At 44.3% G+C, this 19,974-nt stretch overlaps 1 protein-coding gene across 1 annotated transcript in view; it reads left to right on the top strand.

Annotated features, from left to right (window-relative positions):
- Window positions 1-19,974, top strand: part of QTGAL (queuosine-tRNA galactosyltransferase) — a 2,104,007-nt gene that overhangs the window by 653,596 nt on the left and 1,430,437 nt on the right. The window contains exon 6 of the mRNA XM_086930605.1: window positions 11,297-11,392. Within this exon, the coding sequence (XP_086786731.1) occupies window positions 11,297-11,392 (96 nt within the window). The remainder of the gene's footprint in view (window positions 1-11,296; window positions 11,393-19,974) is intronic.

The following is a 19,974-nucleotide window of genomic DNA, read 5'->3' as shown; positions in this document are numbered from 1 at the left end:
TTTAAAGTTTTGGCTGACAGTATACTCTGTCAGACTTGGCGGATTTTTAGTTTGCTATATTACACGTGCATTATAGCATATGGCACTTGTAAGTGCATGGGGTTTTAATCACAGAATATCTCATCCACAAATCTTTTAATGATGGCCAAAGTTTATTGGACACATACTGTACTTACATTTGGACCATAAATTTGAAAGATTTGTTCACGTCTTTCCATCATACCAACGATTCACAACACCTGTTAGTAGATATCTTCCACTCCTTCCTCCTGATTGTCCAGCAGCAGCATAGTTTTGCCAGTACTGACTTTTACATCTAATAAATGTCTCCCAGAACGGGTTTCAGAATGTTCCACAGGGAGAATATAATTTGTCTCAGTATGAATCACTGTTTCTCCTGAATAATGGTTTCTAAAAAATAGGCTATGTGCGCGTTTTTGGAGCCAATTTATGTGTTATTTGTGCTGCTAGAATGGATTCTGCAACAAAAATATAAAAATATTTGGATGTGGTTCAACTATTAAACTATTCAGAAACAGATAACGATGCTTCTTGTTGTCAGAATTTGATTGGACTGTGACAGACATTCTCTCAAGAGCAGCTGGGAGGAGATTGTTTCTCTGGGATTTGGAACCTGTCTGGTTTTCTGATCCCCAATTCCTCTCTATTCCTTACTGTAATGTTGGTTTATATATTATGGTGTACTATATAATGTTCTTTTATTGGTAATTTAAAACAACGAAAAAGCTTTGCACACTTTCAACGTTCTGGGGTAGTGGAGCATCTGGATTTTAATGGACAGTCTGAATGTATATTCAACAATTGCAATGATAATGTGTATATTATAAGTCTCATGGTGCCATTTCAATTTTCACTGGACGGTGTTCACGTTGAAATGTAAGGCTGAGATGATACTTTAAATTACATCTGCATATCTACTCAAATGAATGTTTTTTTAATGAAATATCGTTTATACTTGGTGTGTTTAAATGTATCCCTATGTGTAGGGTTGTAGTTATTAACTGGGAAATAATAAGGTTAAACTCTGATCTAGATACCTTTCTGATTATGAATTATAACACACTTAACAATGATATGTTAAAAAACAAAAGGAGTTTCCGTTTCATTCATTTACTGTAGAAACAAATCAAGTTTCCCACAAATCCCGAACTTAGATTAATTTTTTCATTAATGTATTTTACTAGACCTTAGTGGTTCTAAGTCTTTTCTCCAGACGGACCCTATGCATGTTGTTCTGCTTACATTGAATGGAAGCCTATGATTAACTGTATGAAAACCTTTTTCTAATTTTCTTATTGGAGTCGAGTTGTGAGAACACTGGTCACCTGCAATAAGAAAAAAACATAGCAAATCAACTAGAATTAAGTTGTGACATCACAGTGTCTGCTGCCAGATGCCATAGACAGTGTGAAAAAGCATACGTTACATGGCCAAATCACAATAAATGTTTTACAGTGAAAGGGAATATGAGCATTTGAAACATTCCCAAATACAACTGCTTTAAAAGTTACTCACCATTAAACTGTATAAAACACATTTCGCAACTGATCTACTCCATATTGGCATATTTGATTATTCCACGTTTTTACAACTATAGTATCTTTTTCATAAAAATGAGTAGGAGAGGAAGGGTTAATAATAGGGTTTGACAAAGCTAACAATGCATTAGAAAGAATAAATAAATACATTCTAAATATATCATAAATGAATATTGCATGTTGATTTGGTGCTCAATAACTTAATACGGAAAGTAGGCCTTTAGTATCAGGTCTCATACCTCTGCATGGTCTCAGGACTCCTTTATGATTTCCTTGTAATACGTAGCATGGGGTGGAGGATGTGGCTAGCCACCAACCTAGATGACCACACAGTAGCAGAGCTTCACGGACCAGCCCTTTCTCCCTGGTGGGATCGGGGCCTAGGGCTCACCGGAACAGGACCCCCCATCCCAGAGCCAGTAGCTTGGGGGCCGAGGGTGGCGGAGGAAGGGCGTATCGCTTCATAGGGTCTAGTGTGGATGATGGACGAGACCGGCGCCCGGTGTGGCGGTAGGGCGAGACGGACTTGAGCACCGGAGCAGTGCCCAAGATGGTGGCCAACAGGAAAGGAGGGCAGTAAACGGCCAGACAGCATCTGCGCTGGGGAAGATGGAACCTGCAGCATGGTGACCTTTCCTTGGGGCCCGGAATGGGACCCTGCTGAGGCCTAGGTGAGCATCTGCAGAGGCCACAGAGGCAGCTGGTTGTGTTCGTACCCTGGCAGGGCCCAAGGCATGGCGAACCGGCTTTGCTGCCCTATACCCCTGAGACTCGGTGGGGTAGGTGGGGAAGGCGACTAGGCTGGGGTGTTTAGCCTGGGTGAAAGCAGTGCCAGTGCGGCTTGCGGCCGGGGGGCTGAGTAGAGATCAGAGGGCATCTGATGCAAAAGATTTGTTGCCCCATGCTCCCCACTTTGTATTTCCTCTTTGCTAGCTCGGGCAGAGCTATCTCTACTGCAGAGTGGTGGTAGAGGCAGAGGTGGTAGAGAGTTTCCTCTGCATAGTGGGGCACGCCACATGGGGTAGCTTGTGACTGAGTGAGGTTGGATTGAGAATGGCAGAGCCCCACACGTCACCATCTGGATGCCTTAGTCCGCCTGCAGAGCCCCTCGATCCTTGAGAAATTGACCTTGCATCCCCGAAATTTGCGAGTGATGGCGGGGGTGAGCTGTGCCTGAGCAACATGGGCCACAAAAGAACCAGGGAGACAGTTCTGGGATTACATCTCAACTCTGTTGAGGCCACGCAGGGGGCGGTTCCGCCGGCCTCTGTGGTTACATTTTAATGCAAGGACTGCAACACGTGAGGTGCTGGAAAGCAACATTGATAAGGTCTTAGGAATCCTCCAGGATGACCACTGCAAACTTGCAGACAAGGTGAAGCGAAACTCCGAGGCTCTTCGGGATATGGAGGCCACGGTTCTGGGTCTGCAGGACACGGTGACGGCCCTTACCCAGCGCATAGACTTGCTGGATAAATGAGTGGAGAATGTGGAGGGGTGTAGGTGGCAAAACAACAGTAGAATTATAGGGCTCCCTGAGAATACGGAGGGGCCCAACATGGTGGTTTTCCTCGAGACCTGACTGTCCACCGTGGTAGACTTTAGGGGCCTCTTGCAGTTCTGTGCCACAGGGTGGGAGTTTAGGGTACCTTCAATGCAGCTGCGAGCTGAGGTGTCCCACCCAACACCCTACCCTTCCTGGTGGTTGCCCGCCTGCTGTATTTCCGGGACAGGTACTTTATTCTGCAAAAAGCCTGTGAAAACAGATTTTTCAAGCTGGAAAATATTGAGGTCGCTATCTGTCCGGACTGTATGATGAGGGTTCGGCAACAAAAGGCGTTCTTCCTAGAGTTAAGAGAGAACTGAGAGAGGTGGGTGTCGCTACATGCTCTTGTTCCTCTGAGCAGGCAACCACACTTTGTTTTTCAATGATCCACCCTCTGTCTGAGACTGGTTGGATACCCCCAAACCACCTCACTCAGCTTCGACAAACTGATTCAACCATCGAACCCCCAGCTCAGACATAACTACTGGTCCCCACTCGACGTCCAGACCATCATGACCTTCATGTCCTCCATCCAATCCAGGGCACCCACCAAGCCCTGCACCCACCGTTCCCTTGAACCTTGGATCCAACGTAATCAGCCCTGAATTTACCAACATCCTCAATGCTGCTATCTCCACAGCATCCTTCTCAGGCAGATGGAAGCACACAGATATGTTTCCTCCTAAAGAAGCCCTCAGCCAATCCCTGTGACCTCAAAAACTACTGGCCAATCTCCCGGCTTCCATACCCATCCAAAGTACTCGAGAAGACCATCAACCGACAGCTCACGTGATACAAGGGATTTGTAAGTCCACGGAGGTGGGGGTGAAAAAGCTGTTGGAGCGAGATCTCCGGCGGTATGAGAAACGCTTGGTGGCGCTGGAGACGGAACTTCCCACGAATAAGGAGGGGCTGCCGGAGTGGGCTGTTGTGCGCCAGAAACTAGGGGACACATGGGACTCGCTTGGCAAATTTAACGGAACGGCCAGCAGGCGGCGATGGTACACGGAGGGCGACAAAGCAGGGCGGTTATTAGCACGCCTGATTCGGGCGGAAACTCAACCCCACCAGATTCTGGTGCTTGAGAATGAGCTGGGCCAGATGGTCTATTCCCAGCATGAGATTAACGCCATATTTCAGACCCATTTATGTAAAATATATTCCGAGCTCCAGCCCCTCATGGCCCTTGAGGTAGTGGAGGCCTATCTTGATGAGGTGCAACTGCCTTGCATAGACAGGGACAGTCAGGACAGTCAGGATTTCCTCCCCCCTTAGGGGGGAGGAAATCCAGGCAGCGATCTCCCACTTAAAGACAGCTAAATCCCCCGGGATGGAAGGTATACCCGCCGAACTTTATAAGGAGTATGGTGGGGTCCTAATCCCGAAACTCCTTGAAATTACAGAGGAGGCCCTTGAGCGAGGTCTGCTCCCAGACTCCATGCGGGAGGCACTGATAGTGATGATCCCCAAGCCGGGGAAGGATCCCCTTCTTCCCAGCTCTTATAAGCCAATTTCAATGCTAAATGTGGATCTTAAAATTATCAGCCAGGTTCTGGCGTGTAGGCTCCTCCCTACCTTCCGCGGCTGGTCCATGATGACCAGTCTGGGTTTATTCCGGGCAGGAATACGCTGCGAATATCCGCCGCCTCGCCCATGTTATGCAATCACTGGAGGGACAGACCCAGCAGAACACCTTATTGTTTCTTGATATCGAACAAGCGTTCGACTCGATCAGATGGGCCTATCTATGGCGAGTGCTTTTAAAAATGGGGTTAGGAGAATGATTCGTAAATTGGATAAAACTGCTCTATGCTCAACCGATGGCCAGGGTTCGCACGGGACGTTATGTATCGGACATAATACCTATAACAAGGAGAACCTGACAAGTGTGCCCACTTCCCCCCTTGCTCTTTGCCCTGGCAATGAAGCCTTTGGCTTCTCATCTCCGTGGGGTGCTTGAGGGACAGGGCATACTGGTTGGGAATGTGGAGCATGTCGTATCCATGTACGCCGACGACGCGTTGATCTTTTTGAATTGGCCGACACAGTCATTGCCAACTCTGCTGGCTGCCTTGCTGCAGTTTGTGGCCGCCTCTGGGCTTTCCGTTAAATCGAAATCACAGCTTTACGCAGTACGATCGGAGAAGGACTGGGGGGCGTCCAACGCCCGGAGATGAGGCTTCCATCGGTAGGAGAAACGTTTCGGTTTCTGGGGTTATGGATTGCTAGGACTCCGACAGTTTTTTACCAGTATAACATGGGGAGGATAATCCTGGGACTGCAGGGCAGTATAGCTTTCTGGAACACGTTTAAACTCTCTCTGATGGAGAAGATTGCCTTAATAAAAATGGTGGTCCTGCCTCGATGTCTGTACACAATGCAAAGTTCGTTCTATGAGATTCCGCACCGGGTATTCCGGGAATTGGATGCACTGCTGGTCCTCCTACTGTGGAATGGGAAGCGATGTAGGGTGAGTCTAGAGGTGATGAAGCGTAGCTGGGGCAAAGGGGGTTTAGAGATCCCGGATTTGGGACTCTACTATTATGCGTCACAATTGCAACATGCTATTGTATGGTTAGACACAGACCCATCTTGGGAGAGGTCCCTACTGGCGGGTACATATGGGGACCGACAGCTAGGAGTGCTTCTGTGGCGTGTAGGGGGGCAATGAGAATGCAGTCCTCCAATGGTGCGGCTGGTGGCTTTGGTATGGAACCGGGTGGTACGGCGACTAATCCGAGATAGGCTGTTTACCCCAGAATTAGATTTCTGACTGATGCCACCCTTTGCCCAAATAGACCAGGTCATGTCCACAGATAAATGGAAGGAGGGGGGATTCCTGATGCTGTTCGACCTTTATCCGGACGATCAATTCATCACATATCAGGAGGCGGTGACCACCTTTGAATTGGGACCAGGACAATTTCAGCAATACGCCAAAATAGCAGCAACAGCACGGCAAATATGGCCATTGTTTCCGGAGGCTCCGATGCACACCCGAACCTTGGTCAACATGATTGCGATGGCAGGGGGTCGGAAGTTTGTAACTCACCTTTACAGGGCACTGAGGGAAGATAAAAAGGTCGGCCCCCTAAAGATAGAACATAGATGGCAGCAGGTGTGTCCGCAGGAGGTCACAGCATGAGATTGGGAAAAAATACACGAGAGTGTACGGAAGGTGTCTGTAAGTAATCTCTTCAAGCAAATCCACTATAATATCATACACATGACTTATCTCTCACCCATGAGACTCCAGGCCATTGATGCCACTTGGAATCCACACTGCCCTAGGTGTCGCAGTGCTCAGGCGGATTTTCTACATATGGTATGGGCGTGCCCAGCGATCCAGACGTATTGGGTGGCTGTCCTTGAGGAGCTGACTAGGGTAACAGGGTGGACGGTAGCCCTGGACCCGCATGCCTGTCTCCTGGGCTTGATTCTGCCGGATCCTAAGCGAAAAATAAGCAGGCGATTCCTGATCTTGGGCGTGGTTGTAACCAAGTGGCGTATTGCGGTCCATTGGTTATCCCAGCAAGGGCCATTAGTAGTAAAATTGTGGGCTGATCTGCGGGAGTGGGCACTGGCGGAGGAGGGACACATGCGGAACACCAGGAGGGATGCCAAAGTACCCGAGGTCCTACTGGCTTGGGGAGTAATGATTCAGGAGCTGGCGGGGCGGCCTCTCAGTCTACACCGGATAGTTCAGGAGCAACGCCTACTGGGCAGAGGGAGACCCCAAGACAAGAGGGAGAGACTCATGGAGACCCAACATAAGGATTATGGGGCTTAGGCCTTAGTTATAGAGACCCGGCAGCAGGGGGGAAGGGTATCGGGAGGGGGTGGCAGGGGGGTTGGAGGGGAGGTGGGGGGGGGTAGTTTATTACTGTTGAATTTTGTTAAAATACACAAAATGATGCTGAGAATATCGATGATTGAGGAATCTCCACGAATATAACCATTGATCTAGACTTTGACTTGTACTGTGGCGGTAACGCACACCACCTCGGCTAAGGAGGACAAGTTGTATGATTGTATTTACGCTTCAATTACTGAGTTGGAGATATAAATTAATAAAGAAATCCCCCCAAAAAATAACCAACAGCTCACTGCCTACCTAGAACAAAACCACCTACTCGACGCATCACAATCAGGTTTCTGGGCCTACCATGGCGACAAGACCACACTCATTGCTGCAACTGATGACATCAGAACCCTACTGGATCAAGGAGAAACAGTGGCTTTGATTCTCCTCGACCTGTCTGCAGCATTCTACACCATCGCCCATCACATCCTCATCAACAGACTCCAAGACATAGGGATTCAACAACATGCCCTGAAGTCGTCCATCTCATTCCTCTCAGGACGTACCCAGAGCATTCGTCTAACTCCTTTCACCTCTTCTCCCAAAAGACATCATATTAGGCTTGCCCCAAAGATCTTCCCTCTGCCCCACTCTGTTCAACATCTACATGTCTCCCCTCAGGGACATCATCAGATCTCATGGACTTCACATCATCTCCTCTGCCAACAACACTCAGCTCCTTGTCTTGCTCACCAAGGACCTAACACCAAAACCAACCTCTGCAACGCCATGAACGATGTAGCCGACTGGATGAGAAACAGCTGCCTCAAACTGAACTCTGACAAAACTGAGGTACTGATCTTAGGATTGAAAGCCTCTGCCAGGGACCACAGCTGGTGGCTGAAGAACTCGGACCCACACCAATTGACCATGCTCGCAATCTTGGCATAATCCTGGACAGCCAACTGACAATTCACTACAGTCGCCTCTTCCTGCTTCCTCGCCCTCTGCATGCTTCACAAAATTTTAAGATGGATCCCAGTAAACACCAGAAACATCGTCGCACAAGCCTTCATAACCAGGCGCCTCGACTACAGCAACACACTCTACACTGGTATCTCCACCCTGCTCATCAGAAGACTCCAGACAATACAGAACACAGCAGCCAGGCTCATCCTGCACTCCCCAAGCTGATCCACATCTCTCCTCACCTCAGAAATGTCCATTGACTCCCTGTCCAGTAAAGATGTCAATTCAAGATGCTCGCACACGCCTACAAAGCCCTCCACAATCAAGGACCTTCCTACATCAACCACCGGCTGAACTTCCATCTTCCCTTTAAACAGCTGTGATCCACCTCACTCATTCTCGTACTTGTCCCTTGCATCCATCGCACCTGCAGTGGGAGCTGCGCATTCTCCTACATCGCTGTCAAAGCCTGAAAGGACCTCCTGCTACACCTCCGAACAGCACCCTGTCTGGCAGTCTTCATAAAGCAACTCAAGACCTGGCTTTTTGACGCAGATGCAGCATCATTAGCGCCTAGACACCCCTAGGGGTGATAGTGCTGCACTTCACAAATGATTTATTGATTGATAAGAAAAGCGCAACCTGGGGCTCATAACCTGGGCTCTCCAAACCGAAACGCAGAGGGCTTCTTCTGGTCATTGGAGGCACTGGTGATCGAGAACGAACTTCCTGGCACTCAATCCCTGATGTATGGCGCGCTCACTCGAGCCATTGCCCATATGTATGGGGTATTTGGCCAGAAGCTCCCAGTGCATCAGCTCCTGCAGGCTCGCTTGACAGTTGGCGGGGGTAGGCACTTAGTTTCTTGGTTGTACAAGTCTGCTGTTGGGAGGAGGGCAGATGAACCCCATATCAACTGACCCTTTTGTGATAAGGAATGGCCCCGAATCCTGCTGCGCACTCACTCCTCTGATCCCAATACTAGTTTCAAATACACACAATTCAGCTATTTAAACTGCACCCATCTTACTCCACATACGCTTAATGTCATGTTGCAAGCCATGGACTTGCAATGTCCTATATAAACTCAGGTTGATGCAGACTTTTTACACATGTTTTAGGGCTGTCCAATTATAACGCGCTTCTGGTTGCAAGTCGTGACAGACCTGGAGTGAACATTAAACCGCAACCAGCTGCATACAGTTGACATTTGCCTCTTGGGGCTATATAATATAAGGAGTCGTGGAAAGAAAGTGGGCGACCGATTCTTGGACATGGCCCTTCTCATAGCATATGGCTGGCTTTTGTGCGAGCCTGGGCGTTGGCTGAGAAGGAAGCGTGCTGCGCTGAGTATTAAAGGGGGATATACATTCTGCCACTAGTTGATCTCTAGGGGGAGGTGGTTGCCAGTTTCTTGGAGTTGGATCAGACACCTGGGCCCCCCTGGGTTGAGTGGTTTCATATGGTTTACTCTGCAAGTGGTAGTGATGCCCTCAATGAAGAGAGTGTGTGGTACGGTATGCATGTAGCTACGCCTGACCCCCCTTGCCGCTGGAGCAGTAATTGGGTGGTGTGACGCCTGGTGTGGCCTCCGCTTATTGGATGCTGATTGCGCCGAAACCCACTGTATGGACTTTTTTCTGAGTCGCCAGTATAGAGACGAACAATGATGGAGGAGAAGGTGTTCGAGACTGCCCAAGCTTGGTATTGTGCCCGTTCTCCTGCTGTTCTGGTCCTGTTTTTCTGTTTACGTTTCTGTGATTGTGCCTACTTCAGTTTATTGTGCCTCGTTAGTTTTGTTTGTCCCTTGCCCGTTTACCCCCGCCTCTGTTGCTCATGAGGCCCCTCCCCCCTGCCGGTCCCTGCTCCCCCTCCCAGCTGCACGTCCCTCCCACTGCAGCCAGACTCATCCTCGACATCCCCCGACATGAACACATCACCCAACACCTACGAAACATCCGCTGGCTCCCCGCTGAGAAGAGAGTTACTTTCAAGCTGCTTACCCAAGCCTACAAATGCCTCCACAACACCGGACCCCAATACCTCAACGAGAGGATCATCTTTCACCTACCCAAGAGAAACCTCCAATCCGCCAACCTCGCCCTCGACGAAATCCAGCGCTTCTGCATAGCCAGAACATGTGGAAGAGCCTTCTCCTACATCGCAGCCAAGTCCTGGAATGAGCTCCTGACCAACATCAGACGCGTCCCCTCCCTGAACATCTTCAGGAAAACACTCAAGACCTGGCTCTTCGACTGATCGGAGCTGCAGTTACACCGCTCCTTTCCCAGCTCCTTGAGACCCTCACGGGCGAGTAGCGCGCTTACAATTCCCCTGATTGATTGATGATGGGGATGTTATTGATGCTGGGTAAGGGTTTTTTCTTTTTTTGTCATACACTGTTGTAATGATTCTAAATTATATTAATTTAGACATGCCAATCCTAGCCAGCTGACAAATTGGTTGTTTCAGGCCTGCTCTTCTTTGGCTCGAATTATTGCATCTCTGTGATCCCATGTTGGAGGGATGTATTGCCATACCTGCTGGATTATGATTAAAATCAATAAAGATATATATTTTTTAAATACGTAGCATGGGGTACTTTATGCCATGCATATTACAGTGACTTGTAAGTAGACTTTACTGATGATAATAAATGCTGGCAGTCTAACACCCAAAACTGTGATATGCTACTCCTGTTCTATGGTTGCCCTAGTGTGTGCTGCTGTTATGTTCTGTGATCTTACTCAAGACAGTTTGCCTACTTCAATTAAAGGAGCTTGAAGTAGAAGGACAGTGATGGGTGAAAAAAAAGTAATTTTGTCTAATTGGAAGAACAAATTAAACATATTTTTGTAGTTACCAGCGATTCTATCCACTTTTGCTTTGAGAGAGAACTTACATTTCAACCGCAATACAAACGATTGAAATTTCACAATGTAACGGAGGAATTTTTGAGACTTCTAAGAAATTTCATAATTTTAAGAGGCTACAAAAGGAATTCGTACAGTCAGGGCTTCCTATTCCTCCTTCTCTCCCTCCTCGACTTAGTTGCTTCTTTTTAATGAACATTTATAGATAATTCTTACTCCTAAAGATTTTCTGTAGACGTGGGTGGAGCTAGACTTGTAAATTTTTTTTATAATAATAGCGTATATTAGTCTTTTTAAGAAAATTAGTGGAATTTGTGGTTAGTAAGTTGCATTGTATTTACAAAATATAATGTTGGTAAGGCATAAAAAATAAAATCACCCTTAAACAATACAACTAGTGAAAACATGTTTAGTGAAGATTTCTTATTTGTGGGGTTTTTGCTGATTTTATAAGGATCATAATGTCCAGGACATGGAGATACTAATAGCTATTTTTTGTGTAGAGCAGTCCACAGTACTTCACTTACTTTATTTTTTACAATTTCAGATTATCGGATGCCAAATTATTAGGGTACCTGCTGGCTCTACAGAGCGCTACACCAGATGGATCAATGGTCTCAGTCCTGATCAACTGTCCACACAGGTAATACGTATTTTCATATTACAGCCATAGCACACAAGGCCTTCATGGCATTGTGAAAATAATCATGCTTGCTTGTAGTAGTCCAGTGGCTAAAATGTTGATGTTTTACTTTATTTTAATCGTAATGTATTTTAACATATCGTTTCTTGTTAGCTGGAGGATTCCAACTCCAAGTTACTGCAGTAGCAACCTCATGTAAATCCTGCAGGCAGTTTGGGTTAGGCAGGAGTTACTAATGAAGCATCTTATATGTTCATTATCCTAGTCATGCGCAAGTTATTTCTATTATGACCACATATTGGCTTTCTACATGTTAGGTTTGACTTTTTCCCCACAGTGATGCTTTTGCCATTTGCTCTGTAGGTGACTTTATATGTTTACTTTCAGAAGACGTTAGCTGTTTTTCATGGTTTAGCTTTGTGTACATTATCATCTGCCACATTTTAATGTAATTTGTTTTGAAAAGTTTGTAAACTTTTTTAGCAATACTAAAATAAAAACACTTCCTTGTCAGTGCTAATTAAGTACCTGAAAAGTTGAATATATAAGAATTATACAACAATGACAATATTTAACTATATATGTATTGATTAGAAATATGAACTTAAATACTGATATGCCCAGTATATGAATATATAATAGTGAGGCACTGTGTACTTGGAGGAAAGGGTTTGCCCTTCATAAACTCCCTATTATGGATTGTTTATCCCCAATCATGTTTGTTTTCGTGGTAAAGTGAAGCTGGTGCCATAAAAAAACAATAAAATGAGGGACTCTCCTCAGAAAATCACCAGTTCGTGTTTGTATATTCAGCCAGATACCAGAAGACGAGCATTACGCACTTGGATTAGTTTAGTCCCCCAATACTGCAACCTTCAAAGTAAAATAACAGTGTAACTATTGAGACCAGCTAAAGCGTGCACTACTGATCTTCACCAGTACACAAACATTTTTTTCAGATAATTTTTACTTTTATATCTAGTTGCGTTTTTGGAACACTCTATACATGCGGTAGATTGTCTAGCTACGAGATCAATAGTTTATTTTCTTGAGTCCTCTGCAGTTTCTATGTGATTTTGTTGTGTCTGTACTTCGATGTCATACTTTGCAGATGAGTTGATGCTCATGAGCCATGGGCTTGGTTCTGACTTGTGATCTGCATGAGTAGGCCGGGGATTGGTTGAGCAATGTGAGTTGGGTTCAAGGCTGTTTATAAAAATTATTTTTGTAATTTCATCCTCTAGCTTGTCAAATGGTCAAGGTCTCTTTCAGAAAACAAAGTGCAGATCAGGATTCCTAATCAAGCATCTTAATGATTAGCATTCATTCAGTTCATACCTGATCACGGGTGGTTTAACATACATTAGTGAGAATGATACAGCATGAAATTGTTCTTGCAGGACATAGCGAAGGGGATGGGTTTCTCTACAATACTTTTCAAATGGGAGAGTAACAAAACTGTAACCTTTGAATTTAGCAGTTTCCACTCAGTTGCTGGCAGCGAACGTCTCAACTGCAGCTTTGAGTTATCACACCATGTGGCCGTACAACAGATTTAGGCTCCAAGTTTGGAGTGATGGTGGAATTGTTGAGAAATTGATTGAAAGACCACTCCCTCCCATGAAGAAAAGACAATGAGGTGGATTCATTAACATTTTCCATAAGTGTGACTTCCCTTAAAAAAATATGAATAAAGTTGCATCTAAGTAGACTTACATATAGTCAATCTAAACCCTTTTTTGTGGGTGAACTCCATAGAACCAGAACCTCTTCTCTGTGTATTTTGGCTGTAATAGCATTCCTTGATTTCTAAAGGGCATAATATTTACATGTTTTATAGTTCTTCTGTTTTATCACCCTTGCTTCCAGTCCATAGCACACTAGCTACCAACCTTGCATAGTCCAACTTATCTCATCCAAATGCCACATAATATATTTGTTACTCTGGTCCAACATTTCTGAAACAAACCAACAGGACTATTTTTTCATAGACAATCCTGCAGGAAGACAGGCCATCCAGGGCCAGTTGTATACAGTTACAAATGTATACAGTTGAAACAAATCTAACATTTGAAAACTTTAAATACCTATCCACAAAAGAAAACTCTTAAGGGGTTTTAGTCCACTGGAAACACTCTTGGTTTGTTGTGTAATCCGCAAATAATCTATGTTTGCCAGGAAAACGTGTTATCAGTGAGACAGGAGATGGAATTGTATTAATGTTGGTAATCACCTATCTTGCTGAAACTGTAGTTAAGAGGTTGGAAAGTGCTTATACAATTATGTATATGTATTGGAGAATCCACAAACCAGGGAAGTTAACATTGATAAATTACTTCATACAGCAAGTTAAGAAATACAAAGCCAACTAATGCAAATGAACATTAGTTATGTGAGTTCTGCTTTTCATCTATCGACCTTGCTGTGTTTTCTGTTGAAGTTTGTCCTATCCTGTTTCGCTATTATCATGTTAGACTGATTACATCTGGAATTGTGGAGACATTTTACGTTGTGCACCAGGAAACAAAATTGTACGTTAAAGCATATTAATTACACATTGAAAGGAAAGAGCTAAATCCAGAAAGCAATGCATGCTTCATTTCAGAAAGAGGGCAGTTGTCGCTCAAATGGATTTTTTGAGGCTTTTGAGAACTCTAGGTCAGTCATCTATAGCACAGGTGTGTGGTGCATTTGTGGAATAACTGTAAGGGATTATGAAGTATTTTATATGTAAGAGCGTACAGTAGGTGAATTAGGACAAGGCTAGAAACCTCCCAAGTGAAGTCATTAGGTTCGTATTAATTTCATCAGCACCATGGCATATAGTAGTTGTGGTACATTTTAGAAACCGCTTCTAAATAATGTATGTAATAATAATAGTGTGTGTCTAACTAGATGTACGTTTAGGTAAATGATATACTAGGGAGAATGTTAAATGACATTGGCTCTGTCGTATTGGTATCTCTTTTTATTAGGTTTTGTTTTTTCATAATTCAATGCGACATATGTTGTTAGCCTAATTAATGTGAAGTGAGCTATCCGCATAAAAATAGCAATGATCATTGACCCTAGGTGCAGTTCAAGCAAAGTGGCCTGTCCTCCTTACCTTAGTTCGCAGCAGTAGATCCCCCCCATTAGTAATAACATATATCATAGTTTTTCATTGATTCCTATATACACACGAATCTGTGAAGTGGCTCAATGAAATAACACCCATATTTTTCTCATAATAAGGACTTATCTTTCAGTTGAAATTGCAACATACCGTAATTGATGGGTATTGAAAAAGGGGTGGTGTCTGGCCCTCCATAAGCCCTATATAAGTCTTGCTTCTTTGTTTCTTGAGGAGCACCCCAAAAATAAAAATAGCCCCCACTTTGAACCAAAGCTCTGATGACAAAAAGCATGTGAAGAAGGTGAGCTCGACCCTCCCCAGAAGAGCTCCCTTGTTTCTTCCATCCAAGCATTCATCCATTCATCCTTTCAACCTCCTAACCACTTGCTGATACCCACCATTTCACTTTCACGTTCTGTCATCCAATCATCTTTTCATCCATTATTCATTCCTTCACCCTTCCATCAATCTTTTCACCCATCCACCCTTCACCCAACCTTCCTTTCACTCATTCACCCATCTGCGTATCCTTTCACCTATTCACCCCTTCGCCCATCCACTCATCCTTTCGCCCATCCATTCATCCTTTTGCCCATCCACTCATCCTTTCACCCACGTATCCTTTCCCCCACGTATCCTTTCACCCTTACACCTTTCAACCTATCCTTTCACTCACCCATGCACCTATTCAGCCATCCACCCTTTCACCTATCCTTCATTTTAACCTTCCATTCTTCTTTCACTTCTCCATCCACCCATCTTCCTATAGCGTTAATTATGAGCTTTTGTCTGTTGAATTACAGAAATACGAGGCCATTAACCCCTCCCCTGCTGGTGACGGAACCACTCTGTCATCAGCCGCGGTCGCGCTATGCTGATGACGGAGCAGTTCCGTTACAGCCTGCTCGGAACGCCTGCGCGGCGCGGATTCCACGCCTGCACTGAACGTTCAATAGAGCGGGCGGGGCCGTGACGGAACCGCTCCGTCATGAGCACAGCGCAATAGCCGCCGCAGTGAAGGGGTTAAGAACTCCACCCCCTTGCAGTTGCTAAGGAGGAGGTGTTCACGACGCCCTTTCGGTGTCTTGACCTTTATGATGAAAGCTGAATTGGCCTAGAATGCCTCCTGTTTTGAAGGCAAGTCCGGATAAATGACTCCAGAGACTGGGTTGCGGGGTTATGGTGGGGTCTGGGATCGAGCCCCAATGCGCCAGCCTTCAGTTTTTCTAAATTAAGGATGCAACTACAATTAAAAACTATTGTATACATGTCTAAATAAAAGGGAAGATTGAACACTAGCTTCCAACCTTGCATAGTCCAACTTATCTCATCCAAATGCCACATAATATATTTGTTACTCTGGTCCAACATTTCTGAAACAAACCAACAGGACTATTTTTTCATAGACAATCCTGCAGGAAGACAGGCCATCCAGGGCCAGTTGTATACAGTTACAAATGTATACAGTTTAAACAAATCTAACATTTGAAAACTTTAAATACCTATCCACAAAAGAAAACTCTTAAGGGGTTTTAGTCCACTGGAAACACTCTTGGTTTGTTGTGTAATCCGCAAATAATCTATGTTTGCCAGGAAAACGTGTTATCAGTGAGACAGGAGATGGAATTGTATTAATGTTGGTAATCACCTATCTTGCTGAAACTGTAGTTAAGAGGTTGGAAAGTGCTTATACAATTATTTATATGTACTGGAGAATCCACAAACCAGGGAAGTTAACATTGATAAATTACTCAATACAGCAAGTTAAGAAATACAAAGCCAACTAATGCAAATGAACATTAGTTATGTGAGTTCTGCTTTTCATCTATCGACCTTGCTGTGTTTTCTGTTGAAGTTTGTCCTATCCTGTTTCGCTATTATCATGTTAGACTGATTACATCTGGAATTGTGGAGACATTTTACGTTGTGCACCAGGAAACAAAATTGTACTTTAAAGCATATTAATTACACATTAAAAGGAAAGAGCTAAATCCAGAAAGCAATGCATGCTTCATGTCAGAAAGAGGGCAGTTGTCGCTCAAATGGATACTTTGATGCTTTTGAGAACTCTAGGTCAGTCATCTATAGCACAGGTGTGTGGTGCATTTGTGGATAAACTGTAAGGGATTATGAAGTATTTTATATGTAAGAGCGTACAGAAGATGAATTAGGACAAGGTTAGAAACCTCCCAAGTGAAGTCATTAGGTTCGTATTAATTTCATCAGCACCATGGCATATAGTAGTTGTGGTACATTTTAGAAACCGCTTCTAAATAATGTATGTAATAATAATAGTGTGTGTCTAACTAGATGTACGTTTAGGTAAATGATATACTAGGGAGAATGTTAAATGACATTGGCTCAGTCGTATTGTTATCTCTTTTTATTAGGTTTTGTTTTTTCATAATTCAATGTGACATATGTTGTTAACCTAATTAATGTGAAGTGAGCTATCCGCATAAAAATAGCAATGATCATTGACCCTAGGTGCAGTTCAAGCAAAGTGGCCTGTCCTCCTTACCTTAGTTCGCAGCAGTAGATCCCCCCCCCATTAGTAATAACATATATCATAGTTTTTCATTGATTCCTATATACACACGAATCTGTGAAGTGGCTCAATGAAATAACACCCATATTTTTCTCATAATAAGGACTTATCTTTCAGTTGAAATTGCAACATATCGTAATTGATGGGTATTGAAAAGGGGGTGGGGTCTGGCCCTCCATAAGCCCTATATAAGTCTTGCTTCCTTGTGTCTTGAGGAGCACCCCAAAATAAAAATAGCCCCCACTTTGAACCAAAGCTCTGATGACAAAAAGCATGTGAAGAAGGTGAGCTCGACCCTCCCCAGAAGAGCTCCCTTGTTCCCCAGAAGAGCTCCCTTGTTTCTTCCATCCAAGCATTTATCCATTCATCCTTTCAACCTCCTAACCACTTGCTGATACCCACCATTTCACTTTCACGTTCTGTCATCCAATCATCTTTTCATCCATTATTCAGTCTTTCACCCTTCCATCAATCTTTTCACCCATCCACCCTTCACATATCCTTCCTTTCACTCACTCACCCACCCGCGTATCCTTTCACCTATTCACCCCTTCGCCCATCCACTCATCCTTTCGCCCATCCATTCATCCTTTTGCCCATCCACTCATCCTTTCACCCACGTATCCTTTCACCCACGTATCCTTTCACCCACGTATCCTTTCACCCTTGTATCCTTTCACCCTTACACCTTTCAGCCTATCCTTTCACTCACCCATGCACAAATTCAGCCATCCACCCTTTCACCTATCCTTCACTTTAACCTTCCATTCTTCTTTCACTTTTCCATCCACCCTTCTTGCACTTCTCCATCCACCCATCTTCCTATAGCGTTAATTATGAGCTTTTGTCTGTCCAATTGCAGAAATACGAGGCCATTAACCCCTCCCCTGCTGGTGGCGGAACCACTCCGTCATCAGCTGCGGTCGCGCTGCACTGATGACGGAGCAGTCACGTCACAGCCCGCTCGGAACGCCTGCGCGGCGCGGATTCCGCGCCTGTGCTGAACGTTCTATAGAGCGGGCGGGGCCGTGACGGAACCGCTCCGTCATGAGCACAGCGCAACCGCGGCTGGTGATGGAGTGGTTCCGTCACCAGCATGTGTCCGCCGCGTGGCCGCCCCACCCCCTTAGCACTGCGGCGGAATAGCCGCCGCAGTGAAGAGGTTAAGAACTCCACCCCCTTGCAGTTGCTATGGAGGAGGTGTTCACGACGCCCTTTCTGTGTCTTGACCTTTATGATGAAAGCAGAATTGGCCTAGAATGCCTCCTGTTTTGAAGGCAAGTCCGGATAAATAACTCCAGAGACTGGGTTGCGGGGTTATGGTGGGGTCTGGGATCGAGCCCCAATGCGCCAGCCTTCAGTTTTTCTGAATTAAGGATTCAACTACCATTAAAAACTATTGTATACATGTCTAAATAAAAGGGAAGATTGAAAAGGTCCCTGCCTTACCCAAAAACGTTTTAAGAAACTCAGAGTGAAGACGATTACCCAAAATGGATCCTTTGACCTTTATAAGATATATTTTTTTATCATACTTACAGATAGAAGCCTGAGGAGCAGAGAGCACCTAGGGAGTGAGAGAAAGAATGCACAGTATCTTTAAGGAGACATAGACAGGGAAGCAAGGAAATACTTAGATGATATGTTGTTGGGGTCCAATAGAAATAGGAGACTAATGCTACGATTACAGGTGGGTCGGAAAAAGGTGAGCTACTTATCGTAACCAATGTATTCCGACACGGGTCGGTTCTGAATATTTTGTTTGTGATAAATAGCATCCAGGTATGATTACTGCCCTTGAAATCGAGCATAACACGACGATTTTGATTCTTACAGAGGTGGGGGGAGTGTGAGGCTTGTCCCTCAGCTTCTAATTCCAATATGTCCGTTCCCACAATGATATCGCAAATAATCGAGCTGGCCATGCTCAGGGCCTAAGGTAACCGTGCACAGCAAAGAGTTGTCTCACCGAATCTGCTATAGGAGCAACACCTAGCTCTGTGAGAAACTGAACCGTGATAAGAGGCTGTTAAAACAGAAGATACTACACTGCATAATTACATTTCATAACATTAAAACATTTATTTTGCAATCGCAATCCATGTTGGCATCTTGATTATTTCTCTTTTGGATGTGTCTAAAGTTTAAAAGAGATGCTATCTTAAAATAGGCGTGTGCCATTTTGTGTGGTATGGTTGATTTAATTGAGTCGTAACTTTTGTTCTACAAGTGTACCTGTTTTGTGTTTGTTTCACTCTCTTATCTACCTGGATGATGGGCTGTAGTTCTCTTTATGATGTCATGAAGCTTGACCCTATTGGAAATTTATTGACATCAATAGGCCATCAAAAGGTTTCCAAAGAAATGCCAACATCCACTCATGATGATGCCAATGATTGTACTTGGGACACCCACCCAGAAAGAAGTATTACTTCTTGCTCTCTGTTTTTCACTTTTTTTTGCATCATGTTTTATCTAGATAGTAGGAGATGTATGCTATTTCAGTATCTAGATTTTTATCAGACTGATTACTTAAAGCGATCTAGTAAAACAAAGAATTTTAAGGAATTCTGCATCTATTTCAGAATTATAATGGCTAAGATTTAATTAGAATAAGAATTTCAAGCATTGATAATCTAGAAACGATAAGAGGTAATGCATGACAGGAGTTAGCATAAAAGCTGCCACCTAAAAATAAGATAACATAGCGTTTATTTTGGATACGAAGGTTTATGACAGGGATTTATATATAGATATGTATTATTCCTTATCACAATAGAACTCGTTTTATTAACCTCAGGAGGATGAAAATGAAAGTTTAGTCATTAGGATTTGAAGTACAGTGAAACAAAATAAGTCCATTAGTCCACTGCGCCATCAGAATCTAAATCTCATAAATTTCTTCCGCTGTTGCATGTT

This window comes from Lissotriton vulgaris, chromosome 7, assembly GCF_964263255.1.
Source record: "Lissotriton vulgaris chromosome 7, aLisVul1.2, whole genome shotgun sequence".
Classification (NCBI taxonomy): Eukaryota; Metazoa; Chordata; class Amphibia; order Caudata; family Salamandridae; genus Lissotriton; species Lissotriton vulgaris.
Note: the sequence above shows the minus strand (reverse complement) of the source record. Positions and strands in the feature narration are given on the sequence as shown.